The sequence below is a fragment of the Littorina saxatilis genome, linkage group LG9 (genome assembly GCF_037325665.1).
Source record: "Littorina saxatilis isolate snail1 linkage group LG9, US_GU_Lsax_2.0, whole genome shotgun sequence".
Classification (NCBI taxonomy): Eukaryota; Metazoa; Mollusca; class Gastropoda; order Littorinimorpha; family Littorinidae; genus Littorina; species Littorina saxatilis.
Window position 1 is genome coordinate 54,359,703 of NC_090253.1, and position 20,000 is coordinate 54,379,702.

Sequence of the window (20,000 nt, forward strand, 5' to 3'; positions counted from 1 at the left end):
GTTGTAGTTTTATTGAGTATATGTGTGTGATTTGTTTGTGGTTTTGTGTGGTTGTTTCTCTGGGAATTGTTTCTCATGTTGCATTATTTTGCTTTGTGCTACTGTTGTCGTTTTCGCTGACATTGTCCCTTTCTTATTGCTTGTGTTCGTATTGCTTGTGTTCTTAGTGTTGCCGTGGCTCTTCACCCGTGTTCTGTCTGCATGCTTCCCAAATGGTTACTCCCAGTAATAATCTTGTAGAGTACTTTCCTTTTGTTCGACGTACGAAAAAAGTACTCCCTGTACGAAAATGTTACTCCCAGATTATCTCACACACACACACACACACACACACACACACACACACACACACACACACACACACACACACACACACACACGCACGCTTACACACATACACACACAGGGAATACCTGGAAATCGACCAGGACTCAGAGCGTGTAACCTATATTTATCTCATTGTGGTTTCTGTAATTTTGAGTGATAACAGTAATGATTACTTAGGGCATTTATGACGTAAACGTCTGTTGCAAAATGAGGGAAAGAAATTCTTCGTAACAAGGGGAATATTTTTGTGTAAGGGTAATAATAGTGTCTTGGAAGTATTCTAGGGAAGTAACATTTTCTTGCGAAATTTGTACTCGGGAGTACACATGTCGTCGGGAGTAATTCTCTCATGCTAGAGGCGAGTAATTTTAAGTGCATGGGGAGTAAAATTTGCGTACGAAAATTTCACTCGGAGTACACCTGTCATGGGGAGTAGTTTCCTCGTGCTTGGGGGGAGTATTTTTTTCGTAAGGGGAGTAACATTTTCGTACGAAATCTTAGCTCGTGAGTAAAAATGTCGAGGGAGTAATGTTCTCGTGTTACATCGGCCTGTGTGTCTGTTCCTCTGTCTGTCTGTGTCTCACCTTTTTTTATTTTTTAGTTTCAAGGCGGGTTTTTTTCTGTTAAAAAACAGAAGTGTTATCATGTTTCATTCTTTCACGTAGTTATACTCTCACGCTCTCTCTGTCTCTCTGTCTCTGTCTCTGTCTCTGTCTCTGTCTCTCTCTCTGTCTCTGTCTCTCTCTGTCTCTGTCTCTGTCTCTCTCTCTCTCTCACTCTCTCTCTCTCTTCTCTCTCTCTCTCTCTCTCTCTCTCTCTCTCTTCTCTCTCTCTCTCTCTCTCTCTCTCTCTCTCTCTCTCTATTTCTCTCTCTCTCTCTCCCTCACACAATTCTCGAAACACTGTTTTGCGTTTGCTGACTCCTCTTGAAGAAGTTTGAGAACTTACACGTGACACTGTATAATGTCTGGAGTGACTTCGTTTTGCTTTGACGTCAACTATTTTACGAGGCTGTGGAAGAGATCGAGGTCCTCTAAACGCGTCTTCAGTTTGGACACATCGACGTTTTGAACAGAAGGCACGCAACTACAGAATGTAGGATACACCGAATACTACACGGCTTGCTGTGTGATATCTCTCTCTCTCTCTCTTTTTCTCTCTCTCTCTCTCTCTCTCTCTCTCTCTCTCTCTCTCTCTCTCTCTCTCTCTCTCTCTCTCTCTCTCTCTCTCTCTCTCTCTCTCTCTCTCTCTCTCTCTCTCTTTTCAGTTTGGACACATCGACTACGGGACGTTTTGAACAGATGGCACGCAACTACAGAATGTAGGATACACCGAATACTACACGGCTTGTTATGTGATACCAGGGATACACTCGTTGCTTTTTCAAATGCTGAAAAACTTACTGTTGCTCGCGATATTTCAATATTTCAACACAAAAACATCCTGCAACTAGGGTATCACACAGCACGCCATGTATAGTATTCTCTATTTACACTTCTAATCTGAACCGACCAAGGACTTTTTTGTTACAGGCAACGAGTGGGTTCACCGAGACAGCAGCGTACAGCTACAACAAGGGGACACGGTGCACTACTGGGTTATGGTGATCAAGACCACCGGGGAAGGGTTGCAGATCACTGACAGAACCTGGACTTACGGTATTACTTCGATTTTCTACAACAAAATATCAGCGTGCCTTTTTCTAAGGAATGCAACGTTTCTTATTTGTAAATGATACACCTTTCCATATAAAAGTTCTGAACAACTATTCTTGTCGGTGGGCGCTGAAAAGAATGGCAAGGCATCACCCACCATCTGAGCATACCATGCGGACCTGCTCAATTGAAATTTACATGGCAAAAGTTCTGCCGGTGTAACACGAAATGTTTACTCCACGAAAAATGTACTCCGGAATAAAAATTTCGTACAAAATTCTTACTCCGAGTACACCTTTCGTACGAGAAAAGAGCTCCCCAAGGCACACAAAAATTACTCCCTCCACGAAATGTTTACTCCCTAATGTTTTTACTTTCAGTAAAAATCTCGTACGCGAAAATGGGATGGGGGCGAAGGGATAATGCCAATATGTGATCTCGCGCAAACAAATGTCGCGCTACCCTCCCTCCACCCTTCCACCACCCAGGGGACAAGGGAGTAAAAGTTGTGGTAAATTGCTCGTGTTAGGGTGGAATAATTTATTCGTTATTTATTCGTCAGGGGAGTAACATCTTCGACCGGAATGTTGACTCGGAACACACCTGTCGTTAGAAGTAATTTTCTCGTGTTATGGGGGAGTAGTTTTTGTGTAAAGGGAGTAACATTTTCGTACGAAATTTTTACTCCGGAGTAAAAATCTCGTGGGAGTAATGTTCTCGTGTTACACCGGCTCATGTTGATATCCATGTCTCTTATCATATATGCTAACAGTCAGCACATTATTAATAACGCATACTGCTGTGTCAGTTTGAATTAAAAACGAGCTCAAAAATCAAGAAAGTTGTTTATGCAAATTAGGTTCATTTGGTTTGTGTCACCAAGACAATGCGTCCACATGCTGCCCCGGCCGTAGGGTTTCGCACAGCCTGTGATTTAATAATTTCGGTGAAAAAAATGCAGTGCGTTCAGATTTATTTTGAAAGCCCCACAGAATCTGATTGACTTCATGTGTAAATATCGCTTTACGATACAACTTTCATTTTTGTATCTTTTTTATTTTGCAGTACCAACCAGCACCGCCACCACCACCACCACGACCACCACTACCACTACCTCTCCACCGACTACTAAAAGTGCAAGTCTGAACACTGTTATCTCGGGAGGCTCACACACATCTTCTGTCGCACCCGAAAGTAGCTCGCAAACCGTAAGTAGTTCCCAAACAGGAAGTGGTTCCAACACCGGAAGTGCGTCGACCACCGGAGGAAGTTCCGACTTCGGGACCAGTGCGCCGGGCTCGTTTGGTTCTAACACCGGAAGCGCTTCGAACTTCGGCGGAAAAGGGGACACAGGGGGCTCTTGCAACTATCCTTGTGAGTATGGCGGAAAGATCACCTATCTTTGTGCTATTTATTGCCTGGAAAACGCAGATTTCAAGCCGAACATCTGTCTCCAGGAGACCCAGCCTTGTTATAGTAGAAGGGTACAGAGCTAAATTTAGCATTGCCGGCACGAGCAAATAGAACTACATCTGCCGCGTACCGATGTTGACCTTTACCACACAACACAGGTACCATACTGGCAATTTCGCAGTCTGTTCCAAAGAACGACAACTTGGCATTCCTTTTTATTGAACTTTTTCCCGGGTAAAATCTACCGGTAGATTAGATTATAAAATCTACCGGAAGATTCTACTGGGTAAAAAGTCCGGTTTAGCGTTCCATACAAACAGTGCCCTGTGACCCGTTGTGTTGCAGACGGCCCAGGGATTGGAGATGGCTTCATCGATGATCGCACGTGCACCTCGTTCCCCTGTCTCGTCTTCGAGGACAACTTTAACTTCATCAACCACAGGGTGTGGGAACACGAGATCACCGCTGGAGGGGGCGGGGTGAGTCTAATAGGGATGGGGTGGGGTGGGGTGGTGGGAGGGGGGGGAAGAAGTGCGGGGTTGTGGAAGAGAAATAGAACCCCAGAGAGAGAGAGAGAGAGAGAGAGAGAGAGAGACAGACAGACAGACAGACAGACAGACAGACAGACAGACAGACAGAGAGACAGAGAGAGACAGAGAGAGAGAGAGAGAGAGGCAGACAGGCAGAGAGAGAGAGACACCGAGACAGAGAGAGAGAGACACACAGAGAGAGACAGGCAGACAGAGACAGAGACGCAGAAAAAGAGACACAGAGAAAGACAGAGACAGAGAGATAGGTAGGGAAGGACGGACAGACGGCCGGACGGACGCAAAGACAAACAGACAAACAGACAGACAGGCAGAGACACAGATACACAGAGCACTTGAAACACACAGATAAATATTAAATTTTAATTCATTTTGCAAAATAGAAAAAGCCATTATTCGTGAACGCCAACACTAGTGGATGATTGTGTGTTTAATTGTCTGTTTCAGAACTGGGAGTTTCAGTACTACACCAACAACCGCACCAACAGTTACACAAAGAACGGGGTGTTGTACATCAAACCGGTGAGATTATAACTTCAATTGTCAGTAAGTACTGGTGTCACATGACTGATGTGAACCAGTTGATTGGCTAATGGCGATGCGCTAAAACTGTTAGCGCACTCTTGGAGTGCGCTAACTTTTCCACAGAGCGTATTCTTACGCCCTTTGCCTAAGCAAGACTGTGCTCTCATCCTCAGAATTAATTATTGACATGTAGCTTATATTCTCCACAATACCAAATGACCATAAATTCCCTGCTTCTCAATTAAAGCAGAAGTGGGGTTTTTCTGACAGATTGCATGTGCCTGTGCCACATTGCGGCTGCCAGTAATCTAAAAATAGAAGCCGCTGTGTTTCATCTAATTTTCGCCGACTTGCATAGATTCTTCTCATATGCCGTGTTAGTGGCATGTAGCTTATCATCCACATTACCAAATGATGAGTTAGTATAAAATTCCCACCCGCTAGCAGAAAACACAAGTGTTATTCCGATAACGTACCAGCTAGACCAGTTTGGAAGACTGACTCGATCGACTCTGTCATACGTAGCACTGACTACACTGAAATACGACTGCATCAGTTCAGTAAATGAATGGTTTCCGAATTATTATTTCAAGGCAAGAACAATCGTAATCGAAAACGTGTAGGGTTCAGAACGTTCTTACCATATATAAGACTTATCGTTACCAGCCTGCCTCGTAAGTGCAGACTCAGTGCAGACTGCATGCAGTGGTTTGATTGCCCTAGCAGACGACATAAACCCCGCTCAGCAAATTAACATGTTAGGCAAATGTGAACGAAAAAACGATGGGGATATAATACGTGTAGGGTTCAGAGCATTCTTACCGTTCATATGTAGTACCAGACTCCCAGATGAGTGAAGATACCACACGAGAAACATGCCACATTTATTTTGGAAATGTGCTTTCCGTCGACCGTGGCAAGGGGCAAAACTCTGCACAGTCAATCTGTCGAAGCTCGATGAAGGTTCAAGGTTTCGAAACCAAGAGCACAGTCCTTTCTCCGAGTTTAAATGAGGTCTCTATGAAAGATCATCACTTTTTAGCTTAACGCTACACTGGAATTTACCAACAGAAATTAAAACAAGAGTTTGCGTGTGACGAAAGCACGACACACTTGAGACAGCCCACACAAAAGTAGATCCAGTGACACAAACCTGACCACACAGTTACGCCTGTCCAAATGCGCTTTGCAAAATGTGCGTTTTGAATCTTCTTTTTTCTTTGGCGGTACTGACAATATCGTTATTGAAACAATCCCAGTGCACTAAGGGATTTATAGAGCAAATCTCGAAAATAATTATTGAACTCAGCGCTATGCGCTTCGTTCAATAATGAATTTTCTCGATTTGCTCTATAAATCCCTTAGTGCACTGGGATGTCTCAATAACTTAAAGTAAATGAAGGTTGTCAATCAAATAAATTCGTCACAGCGTAAAATGTACTGTGTGCAAACAAACGCAAAGAAAACCCAACAGAAACCAGTTTTGTTATATACTCTTCATCAATATTATACTCTTCATCAATATTATACTCTTCATCAATATTATACTCTTCATCAATATTATACTCTTCATCAATATTATACTCTTCATCAATATTTTGTATGCCTGTCGCTGTCTACTTCAGGACGGTAATGACACGTAATAAATGAGGCCACGTGATGCATTGTCATGGTGGGTATTACGTCAGTAGAGAAACAAACCGTTTGTGCTAAGCATCGCATATATGTAAGAGAGTAGGGTATAAGTGTTGTTAACCTAAATTTTCTCAAATCGACAAACTTTCGTTGATTAAATCGTATGTGCAACATAAAAATTCATCCCCTCCCCCTTTTCTTGTACGGTATTTGTTTTTGTTTTACCGTAAAACTGATCACCTGTTAAGCTTATTTTTCAGGGACAGATATATTTTACTTAATATTCCCTTCGTCGTTTGACAGACGCTGACCTCAGACCACTATGGCGTGGAGTATTTGGAGCATGGTGCCTTGAATCTTTGGGGTAGGTTTTGATCTAAATTTGTTGAACCCGTTATCCGCACTTTAGGGAACACACTGTGTGGGGTGTTACACATTCTGTAGTGTTATCACTTTTCATCAACGGTCATTTAGCAAAGGCAAAAAAAAATGCTCATGCAACCCACAAAAATGTGTATAACTTCTACATCTGACCACCGAATCACTTTATGTTTGGGGGACATAATTTTCAGCCTATGCATGCCCCGTCCACAAAGTAACAATTTTATAGATCAAATAGTCTGACTTTTGTGCAATTTCAAAAATAGTTACAAAATTTGGTGAAAAAGTGAAGCGATGTTCTTAACCTTTGCAACAAACCTTGGCAGATCTGAGATGGTAAACCGAATCGTTTACACATACCTTCGATGGCGGATTCCATTTTCAAATATATCTTTGTTTTTGTCGTCCAGGGTCCAGTGCCGCCGACGTGTGTACGAGTAATATGGACTGGGGCTGTAAGCGTGAAGGGCAACCAGGTCAGGTGATCAATCCCATCCAATCAGCACGCCTCAGATCTTCGAGGGGGTTCAACTTCCGGTACGGCAAGGTTGAGGTCGAGGCTAAATTGCCTGCTGGTGATTGGCTGTGGCCAGGTGAGTGTTGTGACGTTTCGACATGTCGAGATTCGTGTTATCTGTGTTGACGTTTTGCATACATTTTCTCTGATTGGATTAAAATACATGTTGTTTTTATTGAGCGTGAAAAGGGGAATGCACGACTCACTTTTACTTGGCAATTTGACCAAGGTACTTTCAGCATTAGAGTCCCTCCTTTGTTTCACTAAGAGAACATGCAAGGGACATACCTAAAGTGGTCTTTATATATAGACAGGGTGCGGTGGTGCTCGTTATGGAAAAGTGAAATATATAGGAAAGAACCTCATTGGGGTTTGTTTGGCGAGGTCGTAATGGGGAGGTAGTCTTTATCAAGAAGAATCTTTTTGTGTCAAGAAGTGTCGCCAGGGCAGGTTCGACACAATGCTTCGCGTATTTTGAACTCCAGATCACACATCTGTAACCGTCTCGCACTCATGCAGACAAGTCGGTGTGATGATAGTCCGACTTCGCTTTTTATTCACCATAAGGCATAACGAATCACATGGAAAAAAACCTGAAACACATGTAAATAAAATAATGTAAACGTGGTGTTCCAGTACAATAAAGTTCTAAGATTGTAAATCAATAAATAATTAAATAGTTTACCTCATTTGATTCACATTAACATTAAAACAAATTACAGCTCTCACAAGTAAATGAAGTATACATATACATCAAATAATCCATTTAGTTCAGCAACATTGCTTCACTGAGACATCGATACAAAACGGCATACACGTAAATATTATATGTATACAATGCAACCAATTTACAACATCAACATGTGAATCTGACATGCTGAGAATAATTTAACATGAACTCCATTCTTAAATAAAGAATGTCACACCGCAATAATAAATATCGCATACCTCAAAAATACTGTAGTTGTAGTTATGAGGGTTTCTCACTCCTGATCAGTCTGGCCAGGGTATAACCTACAAGCATTACATCAATCATTACTATGTGCACATCATATATGTAGACAATGAAAATAAATATCAAACTCAGGTATTACACAAGCCAACTCTTTGTTTCCAATAATAAAAATACATCATGTGCCTTCTTTCAGTAGCAATTGAGACTGACATTTCCCTAGACACATTATTCAAATAGAAAGTAACTTATGAACAACATGAACGCCATCAAAAATACATATACATCAAATATTACATTTGGTTCAGCAACATTGCTTCACTGAGACATCGATACAAAACGGCATACACGTAAATATTATATGTATACAATGCAACCAATTTACAACATCAACATGTGAATCTGACATGCTGAGAATAATTTAACATGAACTCCATTCTTAAATAAAGAATGTCACACCGCAATAATAAATATCGCATACCTCAAAAATACTGTAGTTGTAGTTATGAGGGTTTCTCACTCCTGATCAGTCTGGCCAGGGTATAACCTACAAGTATTACATCAAGAATTACTATGTGCACATCATATATGTAGACAATGAAAATAAATATCAAACTCAGGTATTACACAAGCCAACTCTTTGTTTCCAATAATAAAAATACATCATGTGCCTTCTTTCAGTAGCAATTGAGACTGACATTTCCCTAGACACATTATTCAAATAGAAAGTAACTTATGAACAACATGAACGCCATCAAAAATAAAGAAGCTGGCTCCAAACTCGTTTATGTTCACATTCCTTCTTTTCAACTAAATTCCAAAGCATTCAAACTGAACTAACTAAACTGGCATACAGTTATAATAAAACAATTTCATTCAACAGTCCTGTCATTCAATTCATTTAAGTCAATCTATTTACTAAAATAAAGCATTCATACTAGCATGATCTCACTTACCAAAACAGCAAAAGGAATCTTGTAAAGACAGGTCCAGGTGGTAACAATGCAATGACACTGACAGGTGTCAGCATACCAAAAATTGCAGTGAGCTTAGTTCACTCAAAAAAAGTAGTCTTCCAAGCCAACATTGGCAACTAAACTGCCAATGAGAGTACAGTTTGCAGCATAAGCCAATGAAAACTTGCCATACAAACAATAGGCACTTCAATGAAGCATATTTTAACAAATAATAATAATAAGCAGGCAACTGATTCCTGTACAGGCACATGAAAAGATTATTCTTTTAAAGGACACAAACAAATGAAGTTATAAGTCAAAATATACTGCCTGCCACACATCTTATACCTTGTATTTTGAACTCCGGATCACCCATCTTATGCCTTGTATTTTGAACTCCGGATCACACATCTTATGCCTTGTATTTTGAACTCCAGATCACACATCTTATGCCTTGTATTTTGAACTCCGGATCACACATCTTATGCCTTGTATTTTGAGTTCCGCATCACACATCTTATGCCTTGTATTTTGAACTCCAGATCACACATCTTATGCCTTGTATTTTGAACTCCAGATCACACATCTTATGCCTTGTATTTTGAACTCCGGATCACACATCTTATGCCTTGTATTTTGAACTCCAGATCACACATCTTATGCCTTGTATTTTGAACTCCGGATCACACATCTTATGCCTTGTATTTTGAACTCCGGATCACACATCTTATGCCTTGTATTTTGAACTCCGGATCACACATCTTTATGCCTTGTATTTTGAACTCCGGATCACACATCTTATGCCTTGTATTTTGAACTCCGGATCACACATCTTGTGCCTTGTATTTTGAACTCCGGATCACACATCTTATGCCTTGTATTTTGAACTCCGGATCACACATCTTATGCCTTGTATTTTGAGTTCCGCATCACACATCTTATGCCTTGTATTTTGAACTCCGCATCACACATCTTATGTCTTGTATATATTTTGATATGTCTTGTATTTTGAACTCCGCATCACACATCTTATGCCTTGTATTTTGAACTCCGGATCACACATCTTATACCTTGTCTAATGAACTCCGGATCACACATCTTATGCCTTGTATGTGTCAGTCATCTGGATGCTGCTGAGAATGAACGTGTACTGCAAATGGCCGGCCTCGACGGTTCTATCACAAGGCTTCGTGTATTTTTGAGCTCTGGATAAGATATCTTTCGCCTTGTGTGTTTCAGCCATCTGGATGTTGCCCAGAAGTAACGTGTACGGCAATTGGCCGGCCTCGGGAGAGATTGACATCATGGAGAGTCGAGGCAACCTTCACTACACTGACCCCAAAGGAACATCGCAGGGTGTCGACAATATCGGCAGCACGCTGCACTTTGGCGCTGACTTCTTCACAAACCAGTGGCCCAAGGCTCACAAAGAAGTGTAAGAGTTTGGGTGGATGGGTATGAGTTGGGGGGGGGGATAGGTCGGGGGGGGGGGACGGGTTGGGTGGTAAATGGATATATTGTGCGACCTGCACTTCTTCGCCAACCAATGGCCCAAATCAACCAATGGCCGGCCCACATCTCACGAAGAAAAGTAAGAGTTTGGGTGGACTGGAGAAGGGGTGTTTGTGCCTAAAGTTTATGATCCTTATGGTCAAACTCGTCATTTATAATTTCCATACATGGTAAAACGTGTGGTTCGACTTTGGAAAATCATGCTGTAACTTTGTGCGCATGCGCTTTGGAAGGCTAAAACAATTGAATAATTGTCTATCCGTATATGTGCAGTTTGCTTTCGACTGGCGGGACGTATGCAGACGACTTTCATAAGTTTGGCGTGGAGTGGGACAACACATCTATCACGTGAGTAGCACGCCTGTGTTATGAGAGTAGTGTCCCTTGTCCAGGTTTTCTCTGACTGTGTGTGACAGGGAGACTACTGCGTCACCCTTTACAGCAGACTCTGCAGAGTTTTCTGCTGGCCTTGACGGCTGGAGCGTGGGCTATTTATGGAAGTTCGACGTTTCTTGCACGTAGGACTGAGAATGCATGTCACTAATTGATATTGAGCGTGGAGAATAACCCAAATACAAGTAATCTAATTGATAATGTTTTCCTATACATAATCAGCGTGGAGAATAACCCAAATACAAGTTATCTATTTGATAATGTTTTCCTATACAGATTCAGCTGTGGAGAATAACCCAAATACAAGTAATCTAATTGATAATGTTTTCCTATACAGATTAAGCGTGGAGAATAACCCAAATACAAGTAATCTAATTCATAATGTTTTCCTATACAGATTCAGCGTGGAGAAAAACCCAAATACAAGTAATCTAATTGATCATGTTTTCCTACACAGATTCAGCGTGGAGAATAACCCAAACACAAGTAATCTAATTGATAATGTTTTCCTGCACAGATTCAGCGTGGAGAATAACCCGAACACAAGTAATCTAATTCATAATGTTTTCCTATACAGATTCAGCGTGGAGAATAATCCAAATACAAGTAATCTAATTGATAATGTTTTCCTATGCAGATTCAGCGTGGAGAATAACCCAAACACAAGTAATCTAATTGATAATGTTTTCCTATACAGATTCAGCGTGGACGGACATGAAACGCTCAAAGTGGCACCGGGAGCGGGGGGATTCTGGGAATTTGGCGGCTTTGATCAGATGCAAGGCTATGACAACCCATGGAGGGAGGGAACTCGCATGGCTCCCTTTGACCAGGAGGTAAGTAGGTCAAGGATAGGAATATAGGTTGTAGACCACACACATACCCACGCACACACACACACACACACATACCCCACACACACACACACACACACACACACACACACACACACACACAGAATCACACACACACACACACACACACACACAAAGTATGGCCCCCTTTGACTAGGAGGTAAGTATAGGCCCCGGATATCCCTATAGGTTGTAGACCACACATATCGACCACCTGTCCAGAACGACCACTCTTGTTTGGTGGTCGTGATATACAGGTTTAACTGTACCTCGTGCTTGGCCCTGAGATAAGATCCCTATGATAGAGAACGCAAGCTCCACGACGTGATGTTGATGAGACTCTCACTACAACGGTCCTTGCAAACAGTTCCAGAAAGTGACTGTGCGTGCACAGAGCTATTCAGAAGCTTGTGCTTGATAAAACAATGTATCCAGCCTTGTGCCACGTTGCCTATGATACACAATACAAACTCCACGATGTGACGTTGTGTTTCAGTTCTACCTGGTCATGAACGTGGCAGTGGGCGGGGTGGGCTTCTTCCCTGACGAGAACCGCAACAGCCCTCAGCCCAAGCCGTGGCAGGACCGAGCGGGCCACGAGGCCGACAGATTCTGGGCGGCCAGAAACCAGTGGTACCCGACTTGGCACCCCGACCACGACCAGGGGGAAGACGCGGCCATGAAGGTCAACTATGTCAAGGTGTGGAAGACCAGACCTGACCCTCCGCGGCATTGAGTGAACTGATCCTGATCGACTCACTCCGGTCTGCTGAGCTGTGTGCTGCTTTGAGTTCAGTGCTCACGTGCCCCCTTCATCACAGCTTCTGATAACGCGGTTTTTTTTATTTTAGATTTGTTCTCTTTTTTTCTCTCTCAGGTTTAGCAGTAGTGGTCTAAATGATAATACATTTACGGCTAATTGCAAAACGATAATTTCCTACCCACAGAATGTCCCGGGTCGACAGTTGCTGTCTGACATGATCACCTTGCATGTACACAATTACTGGTCAGAAATTGCTGTTTGCAGGCAGAACTGATTATTTGCACAATTGGGACACTTTCTGTTTGCACAATTACTGGTTGCACATTTCCGTTTTTACAGAAATCAACTGTTTGCACTTTTAGAAGTTGTTTGCACAAACACTGGCCAGACAATTGCCGTTTGCATAATTTGCGGGAATCTGCCTCTCACCGGCAATTATCACACTGACTATAGTCATTGTAACCGGTAATTGTCCGACTGACTATAGTCATTGTCACCGGCAAATATCCGATGACTATAGTCAGTGTCACCGGCAATTATCCGACTGACTATAGCCAAAGTCACCGGTAATTATTCGACAGACTATAGCCAAAGTCACCGGAAATTGTCCGACAAACTCAGTAAAGGCTGAACGTATTTCCTTTTGCAGATTGGGTTGAGATTTGTCAGTGTTAATAAAACCGAAAACAAAACCCCGCAGGAGTGTTGTACGTGTGTATTCAGCGTTTGTTTCCGCATACACACACACACACACACACACACACACACACACACACACTCCCACAAACACACACACACACACACACACACACACACTCACACACACACACACACTCCCACAAACACACACACACACACTGACACACACACACACACACACACACACACACACACACACACACACATTCCGACAGACATAAACGCATGCTCACACACTCATACTCACACAGACACCCACACGTATGCAAACATCCACACACGCACGCACATGTACATACACACGCACTCTACCAGTGTCTATCACAGGCTCTTTCTTACACACACACACACACACACACACACACACACACACACACACACCACTTGATCGTCCCCATACCCATTCAATTAAGCTGCAACTTCTACTTTCACTTTTAGACTGAACCAAAAGTACGCTGAGGTAACTCTTGGGAAGTAAGACAGCACTTACGGTTCTTGATTGACACACTTCGCACAACACTATTGATTCATTTCCGTGTTGACAACTCTCATCAGAAAAGAGTCCTGCCTTCAATTTTGTGATCTGTAGACAGCTACAGAAACAGGTATGTGTCGAGAAGCTTGTTACACTACGCTGTGAATACTGTAGAAACTGCTTGTTCGCTGTAGGTTTCCTATCTGCTGTTAGGTGTGTGTGTGTTTGTGTCGATCTAATCACAGTCCAATGTCATCCATTGTGTGTTGCTGTTGTCAGTGATGTACAGCGAAGTGGAACTGAAAGTAGGTCATACCTTGACAAAGTTAGCCTTCTCGTACAAAGAACAGCTGCCAAAACACACGCCTGACTACGGAAAAGAGAGTCAGATACTTTAGCTCTGAATATTTGTGTGTAATTTGTTTTGATTTGTCCACGGGTTAGAGGGTTCCACGTAGGCTATCTACTTTCTGTTTAGTGTCAGGCACAAGTGGAACTGTGTGATGTCATACCACAGAAACACGGTCATATTTTCATTCGAGCAGTTACTTATTGGTAACAATTCCTTGAGAAATAATTAGTTTTGTGCGTAAAATGCTCTGCTCCAAGTGTTTTTGAACAGAGAGAGAGAAAGAGAGAGAGAGAGAGAGAGGTGACAAGGGAAATAATCCTTTATTTGCGATCCATTGATGCACTATACTTCTCTCCCTTGAATTGTTGTAAACCTTTACCCTATGGTCGGTGCAGCAGGTTATGTTTTTACACGGATAACTTCGGATGGCAATACATTTCCCCTTCAATCCTTTTTCACGAGGGTGGAGGGGGGAGTATTAACATTGCTTTTTTCCACCCCACCCCCCCCCCCCCCCCCCCCCCCCCCCGCAACCGCTCACTGTTCTCTTCTGTAGTTAATCAAGTAAACGTGCATCCTCGAGTTGTTGTACACGGTCACAGCAAATCAATTCTGGGTTCTTACCGCATTAATTCAAGACCTTTGATTACAGTATGACTGCATGCGCACACTACACTAAGTCTGAAGTGTTTTAATGAGACTTTACAACTGAATACCAGCAACAGCACTGTTATTGATCAGTCCGTTCTTGGTGTGTGTGTGTGTATGTGTGTGTGTGTGTGCGCGTGCGTGTTTGCGTGTGTGTGTGTGCGTGTGTGCGTGTGTCTGTGTGTGCGTGCGTGTGTGTGTGTGTGTGTGTGTGTGTGTGTGTGTGTGTGTGTGTTTACAGAAGTCGTAATGGCCGCCGCTTCAGCCACCAGTAGCAGTGAGCTACCAGAATGCCCTGTCTGCCATGACGGCTATAAAGAGCCAAAAATACTGCCGTGTACACACCTAGCGTGCAAAAAGTGCGTCGTGTCGTGGCTGCAGAAGGCAGGGGTCAAGGGAGGCTGTCCGCTCTGCAGGGCCCCCATCCTGCCTTCCACCAACCGAGGTCAGCGTGACCTTGACACTCTGGTCAATGACCTGCCCACTGACCTGGCCACTATGGCTCTAGTGGACTGTCACAAAGTGCTGAGCGGTCAGCATGTCTGCATGATCTGCAACAACAACGCAGCTGCCGCGTCATTCTGCTTGCAATGTGACGTCAAAATTTGCAAAGCTTGCATCATTGGGCACAAGAACATACCCTCAACCAGGAAACACGTCATTGAAGACTTAAACAAACTCAGCCCGCAGCGGTTGGCTGAGATAAACCGAGCATCATGTAACGTGCACGATGATAGGCTGGCTGAGCTGTATTGCTCCACCCACCAGGAGCTCATTTGCATGCTGTGCGACTCGACCAATCACCGCAGCTGTGCCGAGGTGAAGGCCATCCAAGACGTGGCGACAGAGAAGAGAAGAGAACTGGAACAACAGGCACAGAGACTGAGGGACAGAGCGACAGCATTGGCAACGGAGGTTGGTGTGAAATCTTCATGTTAATGCTGTTGTGTTATCAGACTTTTTCCTCTCAATGTTTCTTTCTATCCGTGTGCTTCATTTGTTAAAGTGTACCATGAAAGCAGATTTAAATCGTGTCTGACTGAATTTACATGACGTTATGAGTCTCATTGGATGATACAAATCAGGGGGAAATGCATGGTATGGTGAATGGCATTATGCATGCTTGAATGATTTATCTTGACGTAAAAACAAACAGACTTAAATCCTATCTGACTGAATTCGCATGACTTTTTGGATGGATGATAAAAATCGGGGGGAAATGGATGGTATGGTGAATGCATATCTTGTTGCATGCTTAAATGATTTGTCTGGACGTTAAAAAAACAAATTGTCGTAACTACATGTGTAAGGATTTAACGATTTTTCAGGGGGAAATTCGTTTTCTTCTTCTTCTTCTTCGTCGTTCGCTCAGAAAATTCGACATTTTAAAAACGACATTTAGAAGTCCACTTCACAGAGTGATCAGTGTTCCTGTGTTTTAGATCCAAGAGGTCACGGACACTTTCAAGGCCATGCGTAAAAAGGCCAATGACATGTTCGATGACCTTGAGCAGTGCTTGAAGAAGCGACGGCAGGAGGTCAACACGCTGATCCAGGCTGAGGAAGACGCCGTCATGACGTCACTGGCGGAGCTGGAGAAATGGCGGGCGGCCTTAGCACTGAACGCAGCCAGCGTAGGAAATGTGGTGCAGTCAGCGTCTGGAGGGTCTCTGCTGGGGATGATGAAAGGTCTGACGTCACGCCTCGACGACCTGGAGTCACAGACCGGAACGGCACGCAAGATGGAGGTCAAAGACTTGACCTTGAACGTCCAGAAACTGGATCAACTGAGGGCTGACATTGCCTCTCTGGGTACGTCACATTTTCTGTACACCTTTTCTGACCACAAGTGTTGGTAGTTTATTGTTGTGTCTTGTCTCCAGAACACAGAGGGTCATGGGAGACTGATTCAGCATCCATCTTATTCTCTGTCTTGTTCTCGGCCTACTCTCTGAAAAGTGTTGACATTGAATCAAATGAATAGAAAGAGGTAGAAGGTTCCTGTATAGGGAGTTGGTGAACACGTTGCTTACATACCGATGAGGAATCAACATACATTTAGTGTTGGACAGGAAGGACAATAAAAGATGATACATGGTACACCTGTGTGTTGGTGTCATCTGACAGCTGCAGTACAAGAAAAAAAAGACATTAATCAAAAACAAGAGGAAAACCAGAGCGGAGAAAGATGACTACTACCTGCTCCAACGTGAACAAGTCGTCCTACTCAGACTCCGCACTGGACATAACAGACTAAACCATCATGTGGCCACAAAGCTGAAGCTAGTTCCCTCCCCCTTATGTCCGTGTGGCAAGAATCAGACAGCAGAGCACATCCTGCAGGCTTGTCCATACCACAGTGCTCTGAGGGACACCATCTGGCCAGAGGAGACAGTGATACAAAAGAAGCTACACGGCCCCAGAGAGGACTTAGAGAGGACAGCACGTTTCACCCTGCAGTCTAGACTGACGATCTAACAGCGAAGGACAAGAAGAAGAAGAAGAAGGTGTCATCTCACGCTGTTCAGTTGTCTGTCTCTGCCTGGGACGAGGCGTTATTCTGTCAAACACTCCTTGTAGAGGGACACAATCATTCAGGGACACGTCACGAAAGATGCAGGGAAGGGCCAGTTTAAGTCTCTCATGGCGTGAAACAATACATTGTAATACCTGGTGACAAGCACCTCTAAAATGAAACAACTGATTACCGTATTATAATTAACTTGACTTTAACTGCTAGATCAACATTCTAAAATGCTGACATAATTAACAAGGCATCCAACAATTCGTCAAGAACTAAAATCTGTCTTCAGGTCAGCTGACAAAGCCCACCACAACACCGACAATCTTACAGCAGACTACACAACCATCACCAGCCACATCTACAGCGACATCAGCGACAACACCACAGACTGCAGACAAACCCAGAAAGGCGGCGTTGGCCAAAGTACTGAGAGTAGGGGACCGGGTCAAACCGGGACCGGACTGGTCTTCTCTATGGGGCTCTAAGGTAAGACTGCGTGTCCCTCTCCTGTCTGACAGTGTTCACCATCCCTATCACTCAGTCGGAGTTGTCACTGAAAGGATGCTGATGCTATGAATGTTCCGGTTTTGCTGATGCACCAGGCGCAACTTACTGTTCTGTAACAATTATTTTAAACTTGATTCCGAACACAAAGTAAGAAGAGATGCTAAAATAAAATAAACTAACACATTTACACACGCACATGTGCATGTCAACAAGCAGTCACAAACTATTATCCATGCACACACACAAACACACACACACACACACACACACAAACACACACACACACGCACGCACGCGCGCACGCACGCACACACACACACACACACACACACAAGCACGGACACACCCACACAAACACAAACACACACACATACACACACACACACACACACACACACACACACACACACACACATACATACACACACACACACACACACATACAAACACACACACAAACACGCTCGCACGCACGCACAGACACACACACACGCACACACACAAGCAGTGACCAGTGTGTACTGTGTGCAGGACAAGAAAGGCACAGTGACGGCCATCCCGTCAAGACTAGCAGCACAGTGGGGCTGGGATCCACAAGGCGGGGTGGACGTGCAGTGGGATGGTGGAGATGAACACTGGTGCTGTATGGGACATAATGGCCTGTATCACCTGGACCTGCTGTGACAGCCTTCGTCACCCCCACCTCTCCCCGTGCACTGTATTGTACTGATTGTAGTATCTCAGTATCCTTCTGCATGTAGTGAATAAAGTGTATATGTGTGTGTGTGTGTGTGTGTGTGTGTGTGTGTGGTGTGTGTGTGTGTGTATGTGTGTGTGTGTGTGTGTGTGTGTGTGTGTGTGTGTGTGTGTGTGTGTGAGAGAGTGATGTAGATATTTCGTCAAAATCATCATCATCATCATCATCATCATCATCATCATCATCATCATCATCATCATCATCGTCGTCGTCGTCGTCGCCTTTGTCTGTGTTTTTATCATCATTATTACCGTGGATGTTGTTGCCAATGTCATTTCTTCAGCTTTATTTAGTTTGTCAAAATGTAGAAACTAATAAACAAAAGAAAAAGAAAACAACTTCATATTTTTCAGTTTAAAGTCTGTGTGTATTGTGTGTTGTGTACTTAAACCTTTGTGTGTCTCTCGCTCCACAGCGACACTGATTTACACCAGTCACACATTATTGCCGAGATATTTATGCGATCAAAGTGATAATGTCGAGCAAATAAATTGTCTCTCGTCGCCTTAAGAGCTGTACAGTTCAGGTTGGGGGTTGTTTTTATGTAACCACACACCAGGCATACCTAAAAATAAACGTTTGAGAGCTCAGTTACTCAAATTGAAAACGGATGTGTTTTGAGTGGGCATTCCAGACTGTAATTCTAATTGTGACGCTTTTCTGCGCCAGTCACTATTTCTGTCCTGCCTTTCGCCGCTGAGTGTTCCTAGAGGTACAGATTTGAAATGAAGCGGAAAATACAGAGTTAGTTTTGGGTGGTGAATACATGACACACACGAGGAAAGTCTTAGAATAAGTGTTCTAACGTTTTTAAATCTAAATTCTGTGTTTGGTAGTCTTTTCAGACGAATATATTATTACTGGCTGGAGAATGTTCGTTTACACACAGTACTAATCGTTTGCACAATTATTGGTAGGAAAATGTGTGTTGCACAATTACTGGTTGCCACTTGCCGTTGGCATAGTTACAAGAAGTTTGCACTTTTATTAGCAGACCAGACAGTTGCCGTTTGTACAATTTGGAATCTATAGTCACCCGCAAGTATCCGACAAACTACAGTCTCACTGGTAATTATCTGACAAACTACAGTCTCACTGGTAATTATTTGACAAACGACAGTCTCACTGGTAATTATTTGACAAACGACAGTCTCACTGGTAATTATCTGACAAACTACAGTCTCACTGGTAATTATCTGACAAACTACAGTCTCACTGGTAATTATCTGACAAACTACAGTCTCACTGGTAATTATCTGACAAACTACAGTCTCACCGGTAAATATCTGACAAAATACAGTCTCACTGGTAATTATCTGACAAATACAGTCTCACTGGTAATTATCTGACAAACTACAGTCTCAATGGTAATTATCTGACAAACTACAGTCTCACTGGTAATTATCTGACAAACTATTATAAGCTGATCGTTTTCGCTCTCAAGATTGGGCGGGGTTAATGACAGAAAACAAAATCCACAAGGAACTGTGTTTATATGTGTTAGTTTTGAGCGTCGTTGCACACACACACACACACACACACACACACACACACACACAGACACACACACACACACACACACACACTCTCTCTCTCTCTCACACACA

General features: G+C 43.2%; 1 protein-coding gene across 1 annotated transcript in view; it reads left to right on the forward strand.

The window, feature by feature from the left end:
- The window catches only part of LOC138976484 (tripartite motif-containing protein 3-like), a gene marked incomplete in the record, with an annotated part of 395,324 nt that extends 376,512 nt beyond the window's left edge, over positions 1 to 18,812 (forward strand). Inside the window, 4 exon segments of the mRNA XM_070349341.1 lie at positions 14,861 to 15,520; positions 16,048 to 16,417; positions 17,419 to 17,615; positions 18,168 to 18,812. Of these exon segments, the coding sequence (XP_070205442.1) occupies positions 14,861 to 15,520; positions 16,048 to 16,417; positions 17,419 to 17,615; positions 18,168 to 18,320 (1,380 nt within the window).
- Between the last annotated feature and the right edge of the window lie 1,188 nt (positions 18,813 to 20,000).